At 36.9% G+C, this 22,574-nt stretch overlaps 1 protein-coding gene across 1 annotated transcript; it reads left to right on the top strand.

Annotated features, from left to right (window-relative positions):
* Positions 1–20,966: 20,966 nt before the first annotated feature.
* LOC103567776 (olfactory receptor 7G2-like) lies at positions 20,967–22,203 on the top strand. Its single transcript, XM_008544510.1, has 2 exons — positions 20,967–20,995; positions 21,255–22,203. The coding sequence occupies exons 1-2, from the start codon at positions 20,967–20,969 to the stop codon at positions 22,201–22,203; spliced, it is 978 nt and encodes a 325-aa protein (XP_008542732.1).
* Positions 22,204–22,574: the final 371 nt, after the last annotated feature.

The following is a 22,574-nucleotide window of genomic DNA, read 5'->3' as shown; positions in this document are numbered from 1 at the left end:
TGTGCTGTTTAATTCCCACCCATTTCTATACTGTCCAATTGTCCTTCTCTTATTGATTTCCAGCTTCATAATATTATACTCAGAAAATACACTGTATGATTTCAATCTTTTTAAATTTATTGAGACTTGCTTTGTGACCTGACATATGATCTATCCTGGAGAATGATCCATGTGCACTAGAGAAGAATGCATCTTCTGCCATTGTTAAATGGAGTGTTTATACATGTCTGCTAGGTTTTGTTCATGCATACCATTTTGCAAGTTCTCTGTCTCTTTTTGATCACTCCAGAGGTACTATCCAACCTGCAAAGTTTTGCACTGAAGTCTCTAAGTATTATTGTAGCAATATGTATTTCTCACTTCACTTTTGTCATGTTTGTGGTATTTTGAGGTTCTGTTGTTTGGTGTATATGTGTTTATAATTGTTATATCATCTTGATTATGCACCCTTTTATCTCTATCTGCCTCTCTATCTACTACCTATCTATCTATCTGTCTACCTACCTATATTGTATCTATTCTTTTTGTTTATTTTAATAGCTTTTAATTGAAATCCATTTTTCTGATATTAGATCTCTTTTGGTAATTATTTGGCTGGAGCATATTTTCCATCCTTTCATTTATAATCTATTTGTGTTTAGGAATCTATAGTGAGTCTCTTGTAAATATCTTATATTCATGTCATATCTTTCTCTCTTCCCGTCTCTGCTTCTTGATTGGAGAAGTTAATCTACTTACCTTACTTATTGATAAAGAGATACTTTATCCTTCAGTTCAAAAAAATATTTTCTGTATGTCTAATACTTGTTCTTTTTTCTTCATTTCCTACATTACTGCCTTATATTCTGTCTACTTGATTTTTGTTGTGAACATTTTGGATTTAATTTTTATTGCCCTTTTTAAATATATCCAGATAATTTTCTTTGTGGTTATCATAGATATTAAATTTAAAATGCCAAATTTATAACAATCTAGTTTGAATTCATATCACTTTTACTTCAATTGCATGCAGAACCTCTGATCTTATCTGGTTCTGTCTAGTCTCCTTTATGTTGATTCTGTCACAAATTATATATTTATACATTGTTGCCAATAGCATAGATTAAAAATTTTTACATTTGTTTTTTAAATCCAGCAGGAAATGAAAAGGAGAGTTGTAAACCAAAAATAAAACACCAGCTATTTTATTTTCCTACACCTTTATCTTTTCCAGAAATCTTCATTTTTTCACACAGCATTGAATTACTGTTTAGTGTCTCTTCTTTTCAACCTGAAGAAATCCCTTAGATATTTTCATAGAGCAGGCTTAGTGGTAATGAATTCCGTCACATCTGTTTATCTGGGAATATTTTATTTCCTCCTCATCTTTGGAAGGAAAATTTTGGCAGCTATAATATTCTTGGTTGAATTCGTTTTTCTTTTAGCACTTTAAATGTGTCATCTCATTATACTCTGGCCTTTGTAATACTGATGAGAAATTGTTTGCTAATCTTATTGAGGTTCTCTTGTATGTGCAGTTGACTTTCTCTTACGTTCTTGTATGTGATGAGTTCCTTTTAAGATTTTCTCTTTGCTTTGGCTTTGTCAACTTGATGATAATGTGTCTCAATGTTAGTGTCTTTTATTTACCCTCCTTGGAGTTCAGTGAGCTTATTAGTTTTGTAAGTTCATGTCTTTAACCATATTGGGAAGTTTTGACCATTTCTCCTTCAGATATTCTTTCCATCTCTTCCTCTTTCTCTTCTCCTTCTGGGACTCCCATAATGCATACACTTTTTCAGTTGATGGCGTCCCATACGTCCCTTAGGTTCTCCACACTTTCCTTCACCCTTTTTTCTTTCTACTTCTTAGACTCAACATTATAATGTGGTAGTGCTGTATATCAGAATATCCCCCTGAGTTTTACCCTAAAAAAATTGTTGAAGGTTTTATTAGTATATTTCTTTAGCAAATTTCCCAAAATATATTTGAAAAGACTGAAATTCTTATTGTATGTGGTCATTGAAATCTATTTCTTTAGATTTGTTCTGCCTGTACTTTGATATGTCTCTTTGAATAGCATGAATGACACAAACACATAAACAAATGGCACACCTCTCTCAGTCTTTACAGATTGGATTTGTACTGCAATACTCTTTCAACACAGATCCACATTTGCACTGATCAACAGGAAAGTTTTAGATCCTCTCTGGTCTTTTCTGAAAATATTTCTTGCCATGGGCATACATGTAGCTTTCTAAATTTTCCCATATACTTGGCTGCTTTTGAATGTCCTATTTCCTTAAGAAAATTTCCTGTTTTTGTTCTGAGACTTAGCTGGTTTATTTAATGTTTTCACTTTAATCTTTTGCCATAGGCTTACGTGGGCTGCTAGGTTCCTTTGCAATATTTTTGAACAGGGCCCACTGCTTTTCCAGCCTGTCTTCTGAATTAGGAAACACAGAGATGAGTGACTTTTATCAGTCCACGAGGTAGCCCCAGACAGGTTAGAACAGACATACAGAATTATTTGAGAAAAGATCTACTCTGTTTTCTCTGAATCCATAGACCAGGATCTCATATTGAGAACACAAGCTGTGACATTTGTAAGGCTAAGACTACTGCCATTTCAGGGAAGGAGTGAAACAAGGGCAAGTAAAAGTGCCAAAAAACTTTTCTGCCTGTTAAGAAGCTGCTTTTTTCTTGATTCAGCATTCACTTGGTTCCTGTAAATTTTGACTATTTTTGGGAGTTCTGACAAAGTTATTTCTGTCAGTTTACGCTTGTTTTTCAACATTTCTTTGAGATGACAAGAGCTTCAAGCTACCTAATCTGCCGGTTTTCCATTTTACTGGCAAAATGCAATAAACTTTTTCATGTGCCATCCATTTTGATTAAAGAGAAAGTATTAGAAACTGCTGAATATAATATGTCGAAACAGAATGCAATGAACCATACACAGAGTTAGCCCTTAGAATATGCTTTTTATGGTATATTTTTTATAATTTCACAAGTAAGATATATAGCTCCATAAAAGAAACTATATTTTTCAGTCTAAATGTCATTTCAGTCTTCCTTAGATTGTTAATATAAAGAGTGTCCTTGAATTTACCTTAGGAAAGAAAAGGAGATTTCAATTCCAGAAGGAAATCTTGTCCATGTGTGAAAGGCACTTGAAATGAGTGTGAGCAAAACTAGGTCTGTGGAAGAGACCTGAATACTTTTGGCATCCAAGGATGAATATATTAGCTGGTTTTAAGTTCTGCTTTCTCTGAGCTTTTAACAGTGTTTATTGCCCTGGGATCAGAATGATATGAAACGAGTTTCACTAATGAGAAACTTTGGATATTGAACTGCAAAGACCACAGAGACTGCAAATAATCTGCCTGTGGCCACCTTACTGAATAACTCTGCTCAGGTCACCAGGCAGCACAGCCCGAGCCTCTTCCCACGTTCCATCACATTTGCACAACAGCCCAGCCCTTCACTTTATGTTTCCACACTCGCTGAGAACAGATCTTCCATTTAATTCCTTCAATATCAGAGAACTGAATGTCCTTCCTTAAGTTTAGCTCCCAGTCATCTGAAGTTCCCCAGTCTGTTTTTCAAATAGAGAGACGTGTTTGTCTACTAGTCCATCTGAGATTAAGTGGAAACATGTTGACAATGACTTGATTTTACTGATCTGTGAAGTGTCTGCCTAATTTTCTATCATCTGACATGTTTTCTTGTACCTTTGCAACAATACTTAATCAATCTGCTAATCTTCTACTCTGATCCTAAAGTTCTAGGATCTTTTTCCATTCTCAACAGAAACTTCTCTTGCATGATTTTGTGAAATGTTCTAGAATTCCCTCAAATATACCTTAACTTCTGGGCAGAGGATTAATGTGAATGGCCATCTTATATTTATCCTTCCATGTCTTGTTCTTTACGTTCCTTTGTAGGGATAATCATTTATCTTAACTTTGGTACCTTTCTGTGAGGACTCTTGCTCAAGAGATGGAGGACTAAGCAAACCCCTTAGACACATCCCCAGTACCAATATCTCTTTAGTCATCTACGAAATATTTTAAAATACAGAATATCAGGACAATTATTCATGTGCTTGTTTCCAGAATGAAGAAATTTTGACATTTGCCATAATAGTTCTCTTTCTAAAGTAACAAACTAGTTTGTATATAGAAAGTATTAACTTTAATTTTCCTCCATTCTTGTCCTTCCATACCCAGAGGCAACCAAAATTTTTAATTCATTGGTCCCTTGGCATTGTTTTAAACTGTCTTTACACAAACACATGCATGTGAGTGGGTGTGCATATGTGATTATGTACATATGTGTGTGTTTGTGTGTGTTTGCACCATGAAAACTTATGGGGATATTCCAAAGATGAGAAATAAATAGGCAATATCACTTAGCATGGTACTTGACATACAAGACTTCTTAATATCACGTATAGTGATTTGTTCATGGCATTAACATAACTGGACAAATTGGCAGGAGTCATTATAGAGAGGAAAGTGAGGGTGGGACAAGATGAAAGAAGAGGAGAAAAAGAAAGAACAATCCTGGTATGGTAACTGCAAGTTTCAGGAAATAATTCATGTACTAAAACTTCCGCTGTAATTCTTACTCATGCATAAAAGCAGAGGGAGAAAGCCTTGATACATTTCATTCTGGTTCATTAACTCCCCCTCCTTTACTGTGTTCCCCTGTCTTACAACATCAAATTTATATTTTCTTAAAGTAATGGGCATTTGCATTGCAAACACACATGAACACACACACATTGACAGATACCATGGTCAAGACCAATGTTCATCCCTCCAAAGGAACATAAAGAACCAGACATGGAAGGATAAATATAAGGGGATTATCCACCGTAATTCCCTTCACAGTAATTAAGGAATACTTCAGAGAATTCTAGAAAATTGCTCAAAATTGTGCAAGAGAAGCTTTCTCCTGAGGATGGAAAACACCCTAGAACTTTAGGATCAGATTAGAAGGTTAGCAGATTGATTAGCATTGTTGCAAAGGTACAAGAAAACATGTCAGATGATGAACAATTAGGTAGACACTTCACAGATGAATAAAATCAAGTCATCTTCAGCATATTCCCACTCAACCCCGGATGTACTCATAGACAAACATCTTTCCCGATTTGAAAAACAGACTAGGGAACTTCAGAGGACTGGGTACCAACTCTATGAAATAACATTCACTTCTCCCTTTGATATTAAAGGAGAGAAATGTAAGTCCTGTTCTCAGGGAGCATGGAAACAGAGTGAAGGCTGGGTGTTTGTACTGATGGTCCCTGTGAAGAGGCCCAGGTGTGCTGCCTAGTGACCTGAGCAGGGCTTTTCAGTAGGGTGGCCACAGGCAGACTATTTGCACTCTCTGTGGCCATTGGGATTCAATATCCAAAGTTTCTCATTAGTCAAACATTTGCTATCATTCTGATCTGAGAGCAAAGAAAACCCTTAAAAGCTCAGAGAAGGAAGAACTTTAAACTGCCTAAATCTTTCATCCTGACATGCCAAAAATATGCAATTCTTTTCCATCCACATATTTTTGTTCACATTCTCCTCAAATACCTTTCACACAAGGAAAAAAATTCTTTCTGCAATTGGATATTAGTCTTCTTTCCTAACGTATATTCAAATACATCCATTATAATAGCAATCTAATCAAGACTGAAAGGACATTTAGGTTCAAAAATAGAGTTTATCATATGTGTATGTATATAATATATACATATGTCTTACTTATGAAAGGCAAATGATAATATAGCAAATACACCCTAAAAAGCATATTCTAAGGGCTAACTCTCTGTATGGCTCATTGCATTATTTTTTTACATATTCCATTCAACAGTTTCTAATATAATCTCTATAATCTAATTGGACTGTACATGAAAGAGTCAATGGCATTTTTCCAGCAGAATAGCAAAATGACAGATTAGGCATCTAGACACTCTTGTCTTCTCAAAGAAACGTTGAAAAACAAGAAAAGCTGTCAGAACTAACTTAAAACTCCCAAAAAGTGTAAAAATTTACAGCAACAAGGTGAGTGTTGAATCAAGGAAAAAGCAACTTTAAACTAGTAGAAAAGTTTTATGGCATTTTTACTTGCCCTTGCCCCACTCCCTCCCTGGCATAGCAGTAGTCTTGGTCTTAAAATGGTCACAGCCGGTGTTCTCAGTGTAAGACACTGGTCCATGGATTCAGAGAAAGCATAATAGATATTTTCTCAAATCATTCTTTTTTAAAATTTTATAGTGTCTCTCCTTTTTTAATTAATTAATTAATTTATTTTGAATTTACATCATATTTTGAATTCTGTTTACATTACATCTTGCTCACCACCCGAAAACTAATTATAGTCCATCCCCTCACATGTGAGCCTAATCACCCCTTTTCCCTCCTCCCTCCCCCTTCCCCTATGGTAACCACCAATCTGATCTCCTTTATTTCTTATGGCTGAGTAGTAGTCCACCGTGTATAAATACCACATCTTCTTTATCCATTGGTCCCTTGATGGGCACCTAATTTGCTTCCATGTCTTGGCTATTGTGTATAATGCTGCAATGACCATAGGTTTTCTCAAATCCTTCTGTATGTCTGTTCTAACCTGTCTGGGAGCAACCTGAAGAACTGAGACAAGGCATTCATCTCTGTTATTTGTAAATCAGAACTCAGTCAAGAAAAGCACTGGGGATTGTTTGAAAACATGATAACCAAACTAACAGCCCACATATGCCTATGGTAAAAGATTAATGTCAAAAAACATTATAAACAAAATAGAACCGCTAATGCTCATAGAAACACATGGGAAAATTTCTTTAAGAAATTAGGAAATTTCAAAGCAGCCAAGTGAGAATACATGCCTTCAGCTGTAACAATGCAAAAATCTCAATGCCAATAGGATTAAGTGAAAAAGCAATTATCATCTTTCTTAACAATGGCTTAGAGATTGGGTAGGCCCAGGCACAGAACCACAGGGCTGCATTTCATTCTGTCATGTGTTGGCTTCTTCCTACAAATATCCTCCCTTGATAGTCACCACTGTCTGCAGCAGTGCAGAGATATTTCAGACACAATAACCAGAGACAGAAATATGTCTGCCTTTCTTTGGATTTCTTTGCAAAGCAGACATAATCTTTACAAAGAGACATCCAGAAGACATTTTTTTTTATCATCAACCTGAATTGGAACTTGTGTCCTGTATTAGTTTCCTATTGTTGCTGTAACACATTACCACAAGCTTAGTAGCTTAAAACAATGTGAATGCACTCTCTTGCAGTCTTTGAGGTCAAAATTATGAAATCAGCCCCATTGGGCTGAAGTCAAAACGTTGAGTTCCTTCTGAAAGCTCTGAGAAAAGAAGGAAATTGGGAGGTATTGTTTCATGGGTGCAGAGTTTCTGCTTGGGATGATGAAGATCAGAAAATTGATAGTGGTGATGGTCACACAATATTGTGAATGCTCTTAACCCCAGGGAACTGCACACTTAAAATGGATGAAATTGTAAATTTTATGTTATTTATATTTTACCACAATAAAAATATCTCTCAAAAAAAAGGAGTTGAAACTGATAAATAATATTTGACTTTCTAGAGCCAAAACCAACAAAGAGAAATCATTTCAATGTATGAAAGCTTTAAACACAAAAGTCAAAGTGATTAAGTAATTCAGAAGACAATATACAAAAATATTTTTGTGACCTCAGAGGAGTTACACATTTCTTAGGAGAATAAGCACAACCCAAAATGTAAAGACAGAAATTCAAGAACTTTAAAAATAAGCCACTAAAATAATTGACTCAAGAATGAAATTTCAGAATTGTTCGTTCAATGTAACAAGAAGGATAAAGCAGGGCAAATAAACCTCTCGTGAAATATTTCCAAATGTGGCCTTGCTAAGCCCATCAATATCAATGTGATTTATTACTAAGTACAGACATAAGAAACTGTCAATATATTCCATCACTCCCAAAAATCAATCCTTCTCTCCCTCTCCTCTCGTAACCACCATTCTACTTTTGGTCCTTACGACCTTATCTAATCTAGGTACCTTATAACTGAAATCATGCAATATATATTTTTTGTCTGCCTTATTTCACTCAGCATAATGTTTTCAAAGTTCCTTCATGTTGTAGCACGTGCTAGAATTTCATTCCTTCTTATAGCTGAATTACACACACACACACACACACACACATATATATATCACACCTACAATTATAACCAGGATTCCTGATAGCATTGATTACATAGATGTGCTATTGGTTGTACCTAAAAAAATAATGCTGAAATCCACTCAGAGAAGCATAGTGGGTCCACATTTGCAAGGTCTGTGAAATAGTTGTGAACAGAAGAAGGTGAAGAACTGAATGGTGAACACTTGGCCTTGTAGCATCAGGGAATGTACGATCCTGAATCCTGCCATTCTATGGTGTTGGTCTTTAAGGATTTACACAGAACTGGGATCAGAATGACACTAAAATTGACTAATGAGGAGCTTTGAATATTGATCCTCCAAGAACACAGAGACTACTAATAGTCTGTCTGTGACGACCTCACTCAACAGCCTTTTCCCAGTAAAGAAACAACACACCTGAGTCTCCTCCAAGAGCTTCTCCCTCTTGCCCAGGAGCCTGGTGCTTCACTCAGTCCCTCTCCTCCTCTTAAGGATAGAGCTTCAGTCTCTATCACTTAATATCTAGGAGAGATTTCTAGCATCATTTCACAGTGTCATCTGGGTAACCTAAAGTTCCTTAGTTAATGTTTGGGAATGAAGACAGGTGTTTTACCGCAAGTTTATCCAGGGGAAACTGTGAGGAGAGTGCTTGCATCAGATGATTAGAGCCAAGACATCCGTTTGCCTCCTGCCTGTCTTCCATCTTCTTGACATGTTCCCTTGTAACTTTCCTCCAATTCTCAAGCAACCCTTATTCTGATTGTCTCCTACTCTCTGTATGATGGCAAAGAACATTTTCCTTCTCAGCAGGAATATCCTCACTTGTAAACATGGATATTGTTATAAAATTCACTGGCATGTACTTAATTCTTATAGTGGTCTTAGGGAGGAGGCTTGGTCAGTTTCACTGTACCTTCCAATTCTGGGTTTTTAACACACATTTGTGTTATATCTGTTGCCAGGCTGTGAGGTCTCTGGGCAAGGAGCTACACATCCATATAGAGTCATTACCTGCCTCCCTAGACGAACTGTTTCTCCTAATAAAATTAAAAAATGGTTTAAAGAATCAGAGCATCATAGAGAGTGTAATATTTAAAATTATCATTCCTTAGCCATTTCCAGAATTAAGAACTGTCGACACGTTGCTTTATTACCTTGAGGTTTTTGTTTCAAAATAACAAAATTACATGCATATAGAAGACATCCTTCCATTTGACTCCTTCCCTTTCCCAGATGGTGTTTGCCTCTAATGATACTCTTGCTCCTGGTCGAGGGACCACATCTTTTCCATCAGATTGATCAACAACATGGAATCCAGAAACAAAACAAATGTTTCAGAATTTCTCCTCACGAGATGACAGAGGATCCGGAACTGACAACATCCTCTTTAGCCTGTTCCAGTCCATGTACATGGTCACCATACTGGAAAATCTGCTCATTGTCTTAGATCTCACGTCTGACTATCTCCTCCATGCACCCATGTATTTCTTTCTGTCCAGTCTGTGCTTTATTGACATAAGTTTAAGCACAACCACGATCCCAAAGACCTGGTGAACATCCAAGCACAGAATCAGAGCATTACTTATGCAGGCTGCATCAGCCAGATCTGCTTTGTCCTGACTTTTGTTCTTTAAGAAAATTTTCTCCTTGTAGTAATGGCCTATGATTGCTCTGTGGCCATTTGTGACCCCCTGAGGTACACAGTTATCATGAACCCCCAACTCTGTTGCCTACTGATTCTGGTCTCACTGTTTGTTAGCATTGTGGACGCCCTGCTCAACAGTCTGACGGCATTGCAACTGTCCCTTCTGCACTGATTTGGAAATTCTCCTCTTCTTCTGTGAAGTTATTCAGCTCATCAAGCTTACTGTTCTGATACCCTCATCAATAACATCTTGATGTATTTTGTGGCTAGCATATTTGCTGGTGTTTGCGGTTCTGGAATCATTTCCTCATATATTCAAATCCTTTCTTCTATTTTGAGAATGTCATCATCAGACAGTAAATATAAAGCTTTTTTCACCTGTGGGTCTCACTTCTCAGTTACTACTTTGTTCTATGAGACAGTTTTTGGAGTGTGCATTAGTACTGCATTGACAAACTCTTCCAGGAAGACTGCAGTGCTTTCAATGATGTACACTGTGGTCACTCCCATGAAGAGTCCCTTCATTCACAGCATATGGAACACAGACATGAAGGGAGCCTTGAGGAAACTCATTCGCAGGATACTTTATTTTCTGTGATCGTGTCATCTGATTTGGGTTCAGTTCACTAGAATGAGCCAGAATGCCTGGCTCCTCCATCACCAAGTTCTTCGTAAATGAACAGATATCATGGTGGCTAAGTGCACTTTAACTGGGAGTAAAACTTGGCTTGCTCTTTGTCTATCTTTTTGATGTTTAACAAATGATTTCCATTCTCTAAGATAAGTTTCTTTGGTCAGGGTTCATAGAAGCTGAATTGAGGCAGAAGATTTTGGTAGAGTAATTTTGGGGGGGGAATGTTCTCAGCACAAGGGAAGTGAAAGAAGGTAAATAAGTTTGTGAAAGGATTTAAACAGGACTGTGGTCATACCAGAGACTAGATTCTGCCTGATCCCATAAATAGCACCAAGTGACTTGCACCTAAGCATTAAGCCTACTATGACACATGGTGGCTGATCTCTCCTACCTTAATTCAGTAATTCCTGAGACTGGTAAGAAGTAAATTGTACATATGCAGGGCATAAGCATCCACAACACTCAGTTTCATCATTTGTAAAATCGCCATGATTAGGTTATCTCAATGGTTTGAAATGATTGTGTATTTGACTTTGATCAGTGAGGTCACCTTAGTTTCCATTGAGAGAAAGGAATACTGACTCTAATAGGCTCAAACAATAAGGATATTTCGCTTTCATTACAAGGACCTGAAAGGTAGGGAATGTACAGGAGTTGGAGAGTAGGGATTCATTCATTCTTGCATGAAGTGGCTTCAGCTAGGTCTGATTCCCCTCAAGAACATAGATATCTGCAATAGATGCAGGCATCAATCATATCTAGACATGATCCCTGGAGACAGAAAACTGACTGCTCTTCCCTGAGCCTACCCTTAATAGAAGATCTATTTATAGTAGACATTTCCATGGCATCACCCATAAGACATCACCTTTAATCTCATCACTGGGAATAGGATCATATGCCACCTACCTAATCTGGTTCTTGATGTGGAGCAAATGATTACTATGAGAGCTTTAGGCTGATCATATGGAGTGAAACTCCTGCTGGGCAGTACACCCGCATAAGCACTGCAAACGCTTAAGACATTGCCTAGCACCACTAAGTATTCAACAAAATTTAACTACTATCATTGTATTCCATATCTTCACTATATATTCTTAAGTCTTGTAATCCTATTGGTCTCCCATATTTTTACCACTTGGTCCAGCAATTAGATTTTTTCATTTTATTGTTATATTTATATTGATATATTATTGCCTTTTCTGGTCTGAATAATACAACAAAATAAGTAGGTATTAGATAGGCAAGACAAAGGTTGGTAATCTTCTTTTGACATATTTTATACTTTTAGCATTTTCATTGGTTTATTCATAAGATTGCATCTGAGTTTTCACTTTTGTCCTTAGTCATCTTTTATTGCCATGTTTCTTACACATCTCTGGTGGAGCCCACACAGAGAAACATAATTGAATAAAATTGATTGTATCATTGATGTCATAGAGGATGGGTGCAGTCTTAAGGCTCTGATGCAAAACTTTTTAATGCGTTTATGAATAAGGTTGTTCTATGCAGAACTGCTTTCCTTTGACTAGGAGATGTTGAGTGTAAGACAAGAGAGGAGAAAAGAGAATTTGGCATGATTAGAGTTACTTTTCTCATAAGGACAAAAAAAAAAGCAGTGCCACAAGTCAGAATCATCTCTGTGGGTGAGGGAGTGAAAACAGTGGAGGTCTCAAATGAGAATCAAACGAGTTGCTGGAGAGCTTTCTGTTCTGGTTGTCCTCAGAGGTTGAAGGTGATAGTGGTCTATTTGTTTAGTGACTTTCCCAAAATATATTCACAAACATTGTGTTTCTTTTTGTCTGTGGTCATTAAAATCTATGTTGTTTAGCTTGGTTTACCTAGTGCTTTGATAGAATGCCTGGAGTGAGCAGAGTGACATAAACAAAGAAACAACACACTCTCTGTCTTTACAGATTCAATCTGTTCTGCAGTACTCTTTCAACACTTGTCTAGGTTTGCACTGAGCCTAGAAATCAATATGAAAGTTTAACTCTTCTCTGGTCTCTTCTGAGTATATGTCTTGTGGACATTCATGTGGCCTTCTGAACTTTCCCATGTATTTGGATGCTTTTAAATGTCCTAACTTCCTGAAGAAAATTTCACCTGTTTTTGCTCTGGATCTTTGCTTGCCTATTTTATGTTTTGACTTTAATATTTTACCGTATGCGTATGTTGACTGTTAGTTTGGTTTGTGCGTATTTTCAAAAAATGCCCCCTGCTTTTCCAGCCTGAATTCTGCTTTAGGCAAAACAGATTTGTGCCTCTGTCAGTCCTTCAGATAGGTCTGAGACAGATTAGAATAAACATACAGAAGATTTGAGAAAAGATCGACTCTGCTTTCCCTGAATTGATGGAGCAGGATCTCATATTGAGAATGCAGGCTGGGACCATTTTAAGACTAAGACTACCGCCATGCCAGGGAAGGAGGTGACAAAGACAAGTAAAAATGCCACAATACATTTCTACCAGTTTGAAGTTGCTCTTTTTTTTATTAATCACTCACATGGTTGCTGTAAATTTTGACTGTTTTCAGGAGTTCCGATGAAGTTAGTTCAGACAGTTTCTTCTTGCTTTTCAATGTTTCTTTGAGAGGACAAGATTTAAGCCTGCCTAATCTGCCATTTTTCTGGGAAAATGCCATGGCTCCTTCCAGGCACAGCCTGCTTTGATTATACAGAATATATTAGAGACTGCTGAATGTGATATGTAGAAACAGAATATAATGAGCCATACATAGCGCTAGTCCTTAGAATACACTTTTGAAGGCAGCTTTGCTATAGTACTATTTGAATTTTATAAATAATATATATTTACCCATATTATAAACTATATGTTGAGCCTAAATATCCTTTCAGTCTTCCTTAGATTGTTCTTATAAATGATACCTTTGAAGGTACTTTAGGAAAGAAAACTTGAATCCAATTACAGAAGCAAATTTTTCCTTGTGTGAAAGTTATTTGGAATGGGTGTGAACAGAAATGGGTGGATGGAAGATAACTGCATATTTTTGGCCTATCAGCATGAGGGAATTTAATTTCTCTCTCTGACTTTTAAGGGTCTCTACTTCCCTGGGATCAGAATGAGCAAAACCAATGAGAAACTATGGATACTGAAGCCTCAAGGGCCAAAGAGACTGCAAATAATCTGGCTGTGGCCACCCTACTCAATACCCCTGCTCAGGTTACTAGGCAGCAGACCCGAGCCTCTTACAGGGACCGTCACTTTTGCACAACAGCACAGCCCTTCACTCTGTTTCCATGTCTCTTGATAACAGGGTTTCCACTTATCTTCTTCAATATCAAAGAGAGAACTAAATGTTATTCCTTAGGATTGGCACGCATGACATCTCAAATTCCGTAATCTGTCTTCAAATATGGAGAGGTATTTGTCTATCAGTCCTTCTGGGGTTGAGTGGGAACGTGCTGCTGATGACTTGATATTATTCATCTATCGAATGTCTGCCTAACTGTCTATGATCTGATGTGTTTTCTTGTATCTTTCCAGCAATACTAATCAATCTGCTAATCTTCTACGCTGACCCTAAAGTTTTAGGGTCTTTTTCCATTCTCAGGAGAAACCTTCGCTTGCGCAATTTTATGAAGTTTTCCAGACTTCTCTTAAGTATTCTTTAACTTGGGGGCAAATGATGAAGGTGGATGTCCATCTTTTATTTATCCTTGCATGTCTGGTTCTTTGTATTTTTTTGCAGGGATAACCATTGGTCTTGACTCTAGTACCTGTGTATGAGGACTCTGGCAGATGAGATGGAGAACTAGACAAACACAATACACTACATCCGCAGTACCAAAATCGCTTTAGTAACCAATGAAATCTTTTAAAAGGCAGAATAACACAGAATATCAGGACAAATACTCATGTACCTATTTCCACAATTAATAAATTTTGGCATTTGCCATATTAATCTTCTTAAAGTAACAAAATAGTTTGTATAGAGACAACATCCATTTTCAGTTTCCTCTGTTTCTTCCTTCACTTCCCAGAGGCAGGAATAGTCTTGAATTTGTTGAGTCCCTTGGCATTGTTTTAAACTGTTTTTATGCACAGACATATGTGTGTGTATTTTGTTGCATGTGTATGTATGTGTGTATGTGTGTCACAATGAAAATACCCATTCCTTCCAGAAGAAATAAATTGTGATCTTGTTGGACATGAGAATGTAGCAAAGGAGTAGAAGTTAATGAACCAGAATTGAATGTAGCAAGGCTTGTTCCCTCCCTCTATTTCTATATATGAGCATGTTCCTTGAGGTATAAAGTTGGATTCTTATTTTGAGATTTTTCTTCTTTTTAACATATGCAATGAGTGCTATACACTTCTATCTTAGCACTGCTTTCACTGAATCTCACAAGTTTTGTTATGATGTGTTTTTGTTTTCATTTCTCAAAGTACTTTATAATTTCCCCTGTGATTTTTTTCTTTGACTCGTCTCTTGTTTAAGAGTATGTTTTTAATGTCCACCTACTTGTGAATTTTCCACATTTCCTTCTGCTGTTGACTTTTGGTTTCATTCCACTGTGACTGGAAAAGATACTTTTTATGATTTCAATATTATTGAATTTGTTGGGGCTTGTTTTGTTGTTTAATATGTGGTTTGTTAACATGGGACAAATGTATTTTCTGCCATTGTGTTTGGAGCATTTTGTATATGTTTGTTAGGTCTAATCAGTTTAAAGTTTGCTTTTATCTCTACCTAATCAAGAACAACATTTCCACCTGTGCATAGAACTACAAAGCTCTTCCCTAAATACATAGCTCTGGCAATTCCTCTTTCTCTCTCCTGCATCATCAATATTTCCCTTTGAATAGTTCATGTCCAATAACATCCGATATATTTGAGTTTCTTCAAAAAAAAAAAAAAACCCTCTTTGGTCCCCTGCTCTAGCTACACCTTCAATTTTCTGCTCCTTTGATAGGAAAAGTTATCAAAAGAGCTTTTTGTACTCACTCTACCCAATTCTTCTCCTCTCATTGTTTTTTGAGGTCAACCTAGTCAAATCCCTGCTCCTAGACCCTCAGGTTACCTTTTCTTAAAGACTCACCAACGTGCTCTATCTTAAGTCATTGTTTAATTCTCCATTTTCCCTTAATTGATTTATCTGCAACATTAACCCACTCATTACTTACTGAAATGCTTTCTTTTATCTTTAAGCATCGTATTTATTTTGGATTTACTTCCACTTCAATGGCAACTAACACTCTCTCTCCTATGGACTCTTCTTCATCGCTCCAAAGTCCAAAGCCAGAGGGCCTCTTGGATCAGTACTCAGTCCTCCTCTCCAGCTACCATCACTCCATTGCAATAGCATCCAGACTCATAGTTGATAGGCCATCAACACAGTCAGTACTCCCAAATTTACATCTCCATAGAGATACATTTTCTTGAATTTCAAAAGTGTATATTCAACTGATCACATGGCATTCCCACATAGTTGCCTAAAAGGCAGCTGAAACTCAATATTTTGAAAATCAAAACCTGATATAATTTGCAAACATGATATGCACAAAATTTTTCCTTTCATTGATGGCAAGTCCAATTTTTCTGGTGATGAGCATTTTTGTTTCACCAAGTTCCACCCTTGATTCCTTTCTTTCTCTCATAACCTGTGTCCAGTCTTCCAGAAAACACTGTTGTCTGCACCATCAAAATTTATCCATAACTCAGCCAAATCTTATCCCCATGTTTACCAACTTGACCGAAGCCACTAGAACTTTAGAATTATTCAAAAGCCATCTTACCAGGGCTACCGTGTGTCTGTCCTTGTAGTTAGTAGGCTGTTGATATAATTTGTCTAATGTCACCTCTTTGATATCATGCTTAATATTTTTCCCATCTCTGTTCTGTTTCAGCTCTGTTGGTCTCCTTGTGTTCTGATTATTTATTTTCTTGGTTTTCTGTTTCAGGATTATTTTGATTTCTACATATTATTATTTTGATTTTCAGACTTCATTTGAATGAGAAAGTTTCTCCTTCTCTCTCTATCAATGTGTTCACTCCTCCCTGTGGACCAAGTTCACACTGTGCTCACCAATCACCAGTTCTCTTATCCTGAATTCAGCTTACTGACTCATTCTGCTCAGTGACATTGAGAATATCACAAAACCAGTCATAAAGTCAACACTTAGATTAGTTCAGTTGTTTTTTGGAGGGTTTTAAAAAAAATTCTATGTCCATAGTCATGGGCCCAGTCACATCCATGACCATATGTTCAGCTACTTTTCTCAAATAAAGAAGTTCCACTTTGGCCTTGGCTTCAATCACTTAATCTTCTTCCAAGACATTCAATCCTTATTAACTGAAAGGGTAAGTATCTTCTCACTATGGATTTAAGTTCACAGAGCCCTTTGGATCCACCCCACCTATCACTTCACGTTTCAGTTCTTTTGTAGTACATGAAAAATTTCGTCTTTTTTTGAGCTCGGCTATATCTTCCTGTATTTTACTTATTTCTCATGTGTTTCAAGTGAATGAAGTTAAGATGGTGAAGAGAGACATTATGACATCATCTTGTCATAAGTTTTTAAAAAAATAATAGCCCTGGAAACGTATAGATTAAGCAAGTTCAAATAGGGAAAGTTAAAAAGTAAAATAAACTGATGAACACATGAAAATATTGAAGTCCTTAAGGAAAAATGTTTTTAAGTGAATATTAACATGGAGCATTATCCACATCTGCTAAAGTATGGATGAAATCTCAAGAGATCCACTAGAAAATAAACAAAATTGCACACTGACTCCCTTTAGTGACTTTGTATTTTATCAAAATACAATTAAAAATGAAGAATAATAATGTAAACCAAAGTTTCCCAATGTGAAGAAAAATGTACATTTCATCTACTGTGTGGCTAGGGTAAAATTGTTGTGAAAGTCTTTTGGACTTTTAGGGGAGTAATAGGTCTGTGTATATGGATCACAATCACAATTGATCACAGAGATATTTCAGAATCTTCTGTGTAAAATGTAGAGAACAGAAATTATGGTACAGGAAATATTCAGTGACTCTAACAATAAAATACCTCTAATTGTTTGAATTTTATAATATCTTAGATATATTTATAAATAGAGTTTTTTATATCCAATACATGAATCATGTTTTCACACTTAAAGTTAGAATCATGCTCCAAGATATCATTAATTAGATAGAGATTTGTAACTTTAAAAAGGGAAGTTTGGAATTTATTAGCAAATGTGTGTGTGTACATATGACCAAGGTAGGTGAAATTGAGGTGAACCTGAAGAGGTGGAGATAACTGGATGGTGTACACCAGGCACAAAAAGGTCAGGGATTAGCCAGCGTGTATTCCTCTCTTCTATTACCTTGGTCTTTAAGGATGTGCAGTGCCCAGGGACTAGAATAACACTAAAAATATTTGTTTAATGAGGAACTTTGGATATTAATCCCTCAGGGATATAGAGACTGTAAAGAGTCAGCCTGCAGCAGCCTCGTTCAACAGACTTTGTCTGGTAAGGTAGAAAAACACCTGAGGCTCCATTCAGGGATGATCTTTCTTGTACAGGAGCCCATTGCCTCACTTAGTGTTTCTGCCCTTCCTGAAAACATTTATTTTGTTTCAATATCCTGGTGACATGTCAAGCATCATTCCACAGTGATGCCAGTCAGGTAACTTAAAGTCCCTTTGTTAATGCTTTAATTATAAAGACAGCTGCTTTACTAAAAATTCATCTATGAGAAGAAATGAGTAGAGCACATGCATGAAATGATCAGAAACAAGGGTCCATGGGACTGCAGCCTAACTGTCTTCTTGTTAACAAGTCCCTATGTATATGTGTACTAGTACCCAGCCAGCTCTCAATCTGCTGGTCTTTTAATTTCTCTTAAAAAATGACGGAAGCTGTTTTCTTCCTAAACATAAATATGCCCTTTCTCAAACAGGATGACTGTTTTAGATGTTCCTGACATTTACTTGAATTCTTGTGTGGTCATAGGCAAAGCGTTTGGTCAGCTTTTCCTTCCATTTCTGTTACTGGTTCTTGATATACTGTTGTACAGATGTAATATTATTTTCCCTGAAGCTGGGCTGTGAGGATGCTGTGGAGAAAGTGGATATGCAGAGAGACTTAACCAGTGGCCTTCCTACTACACTTGCTTCTCTTTATAATATTACCATGTATTTTATATAAGAACAGTAGAGATAGTATAATAAATAAAAACCATATGACCATCCTTCAACTCATTCCAGAATTAACAAATGTTGACATTCTGCAATATCACCTTCAGGTCTTTTTGATAAAGTAATAAAATAATATGCAAGCAGAAAGCACCCCTTTGAGTCCCCCTCCGTTCTTGTTCTCCTTGCCCTACACACATCATCTAGAATGTGATGATATTCCCCATGCATGGCTTTATACCATAAGTGTGTTCATAAACATATATAGGATGAAGGACATTAACCATAACACCTATCAGTTTGGCAACTGAGAAATTACAATATAAAAATGTAGTGGAATAATTTCTGATAATTAAAATCAATGAAGTGAGAGTAAATACATTAAAATTACCTAAAAAATAAATTGCATAAGGATGGCAATTGTAAGTGACATATACAGTACATTTTGGTTTACATAAAGCTTTCAAAATGGATTTGTTTATAGAACAATGTTACTGATTAAAGTGAAAGTTGCAGCAGAGTAATGTATATGAAGTTCCTGGGGAAGGAGAAGAATCAAGGTGGTGGAAACACATGATGTGGGTGCTTCACAAATAGCTGAATTTTTCATTGCAATAAAGGCACCTTCAATGAGAATAGTTGAAATATATGAACTTGATAAATTTGACTGATAGGTACCAAGCTCTTGATTTTTATCTTTGTACTTTCACTTCACTTGAATAATCCATAATGAAAATATACATATCTTTGTAAGATCAAAAAATATTTAAAATTTTCTCCTTCTGTAGACTTTTTGTTATACAAGTTTTTTTCTGTAGGTTTTCATTATTTGTGTTGATTCACGTTTGATTCTTTTTATTATTTAATATAACTACTATATATTTTATCATATGTCCACGTCAAATGAATATTGATGTCATTGATATTTCCTTCTTTCCTTTTCTACAAGATAAAGGTTCCCAGCTGGTGTTTTCACTCAGAAACCTTTCCCTGAAAATTGCAGTTGTTATCTGGGGATGATTTCCTTTTCTATTTTCTTTCCCCAACTTACCCTACTTTATTTTTTTCTTCTGAGGAGTGCAACTTGCCAGGAGTTCTTGTGGATGGCAGAAAAAACACAAAAGGAAACGCCAGTGAGCGTCCCAGATGTGGAGTGCTGTTTTGGATGCTTTTCCTTCACTCACTTCTCATCATTGCAAAATCCCCATAAGTTTTTATGACAGTTCCCATTATACAAATGAGCCCATCAGGCTTTTTAGGTTACAAAAACAATTTTTTGAAAACAATTGAACAATTTTTCTCATTCATAATGTATGTCCTGGCCTGGATTAAATTCAGAATGTTTGAGCCTGTGTAACACACCAAATGATAAAGGCTGCCATGGTCACTTCTTTTTCCCTCTTGGGAATGAGGACTGCCAATTTACAGAGTCCTATAGGGACACTTGATTATCTTAGAGGTACATATAAGACTCTCCTATCTTGTAACTCTCTGTCTTTCACAGACCAAAAAGTGAAACTATTTTCATCTGTTTTTTAGGATCCTATGCATTTTATTCTTTCTCTCATTTAGCTTTTTTTCTTAATGATATGTCATATATCACCTTAGGGAAATAAATTCCCTTAGGATGAGAAAGACAATCTCATTGGTGTAATTTTCCAGCTCTTCTTATAATCCATTGCTAATGCAGTTGAGTCATGTTACCATGGGAGAGTCTTATGAACTTCAAGTTTACAGGCAACATTTTCTAATTTTGCTCAGGTACATAGTGTATGCTTGGTTGGATGTCTTGCATGTTCTACATAGTACTTTATGGGTAGAGGTAGACATACCTTGTAGAGATGTAAAAAGATTTGAGACATTGCTCAGGATGGAATATTAAAATTTTACTGGGGAATTATGAAATCTGAGTAATGGTTTAGGAATGCTAATTCTGTACTATCTACAGATAGTAACAGAGATTAGTCAAGTGAGCCAATTCGACAATTAGATGATTTGATCTTAGACTTACTTTTTGTCATGAACTCACCTTGTACACCATGTCCATGATGTAATCTTAACTTACTTAAATTTCCCCATGGATAAATTGACTGATTGTATGGTCTAACTCATCTGTGATTTCACATGCTTGTCACATGACTCTGAGGCATGCCAAATTGGGGACTAAAGTCTACAAGAAAGATTAATAACTTCATTCTTGTCTTTCTGATTGTTTGAAGGCAGGGAATATTTCTCAAGGAAATATCATGTCTTCTTCTTTGTTTCATGCTCAGCACTTGGCACAAGATGGGAAAGCAAGTTGGTGATCAATAAAAAGCTGGCCCAATAAAGGGAGTGGAGAGAAGAGTAAGAGTGAGACATGACGATGGAGGGAGACATTAGCAGAGGGTAAGATTTGAATATTCTCTTGGGTTCACACTATTACTATTTTTCTCTGTTTTGAGCATTGTTTCTCAAACTTTAGCATGCAACAAATTCACCTAGAGAGTTTTTCAAATTTAGATTTCTGGTCCTCACCCAGGGTTTGCCAGCAATAAGTCTGGAGTGGTACCACGATTATTCATTTCTAATAATTTCCCTGTTGATGCTTTGCTGCTTATCCAGGACCATTCACTTTATGTTCTTTTAACACCATTTCTCCCATCAGATTCATCAATGTGGCATCCAGAAATCACACGGATGCTCCAGAATTCCTTCTCCTGGGATTCACAGATGATTCAGAATTGCAGCCCCTCATCTTCTGCCTTTTCCTGTCCATGTACTTGGTCACCATCCTCAGAAATCTCCTCATCATCCTGGCTGTCATCTCTGACTCCCACCTCCACACTCCCATGTATTTCTTTCTCTCAAATCTGTCCTTTACTGACATCTGTATAAGCACAACCACAATCCCAAAGATGCTGCTGAACATACAAGCACAGAATCAGGGAATCACTTATACAGGCTGCCTCACTCAGATTGTTTTTGCCCTGGTTTTTGACATATTTAAGAATTTTCTCCTTGCAGCAATGGCCTATGACCACTATGTGGCCATTTGTCACCCACTCATGTACATGGTCATCATGAACCCCAGATTCTGTGTCCTGCTGATTCTTCTCTCTCTGTCTCTTAGCATTGTGGTTGCCTTGCTCCATAGTTTGAGGGTGCTACGGCTGTCCTTCTGCAGGGACCTGGAAATCCCTCACTTCTTCTGTGAACTTGCTCATGTCCTTAAGTTTGCATGTTCTCATACCCTCATCAATAGCATCCTGATATATTTTACAACTTGCTTATTTGGTGGTATTCCTATGTGTGGAATCATTTTCTCTTATACTAAGATAGTCTCTTCCATTTTGAGACTGCCATCAGCAGGGGGAATGTATAAAGCTTTTTCCCCCTGTGGATCTCACCTCTCAGTTGTGTCCTTATTCTATGGGACAGGTTTGGGGGTGTACGTTAGCTCTGCTCTTACTAACTCTTCCAGAAACACTGCAGTGGCTTCAGTGATGTACATTGTTATCCCTCAAATGCCGAACCCTTTCATCTATAGCCTGAGGAATAGGGACATGAAGGGAGCCTTGAGAAAACTCATCAGTAGAACACCTTCTCTTCTTTGACTGTGCCATGTAGTACAGACTTGGGATTTCTAGAATGGGTCAAAGTGAACAGAAATACTGGGTGAGCTAGAATGTTTGGTTCTTGCATCATCAACTTCTTCTAAAATGCCCAGATAATATCGCAGGTAAGTGAATTTTAACTTGGGGTTGAAACCTCACTTGCTGTTTGTTTAGCTCTGTAGTGTTTCAAAAATGAGTTCCAGATAAGTAAGAGGAGGAGGATCCAAGATGGCACCATGAGTAGTCCTCTTTGTCTCTCCCCCTTCGAGTCTACAATTATCTGGACACTTATCGCTTAAGAAAGGATATCCAGACAGCATCTCAGGACGTCTGAGAGACCCACGTGACTATACATCGGAAGGCGGACGGAC

Source organism: Equus przewalskii, chromosome 6 (genome assembly GCF_037783145.1).
Source record: "Equus przewalskii isolate Varuska chromosome 6, EquPr2, whole genome shotgun sequence".
NCBI lineage: Eukaryota > Metazoa > Chordata > Mammalia > Perissodactyla > Equidae > Equus > Equus przewalskii.
The sequence above is the reverse complement of the archived record's forward strand: the minus strand, read 5'-3'. Positions and strand labels throughout refer to the sequence as shown.

Coding starts and splice junctions, on each gene's coding strand:
- LOC103567776 (XM_008544510.1), top strand. CDS start 20,967: ATGACGATGGAGGGAGACATTAGCAGAGG. Junction 20,996..21,254: donor GAGGGAGACATTAGCAGAGG/GTAAGATTTGAA, acceptor TTCTCCCATCAG/ATTCATCAATGTGGCATCCA.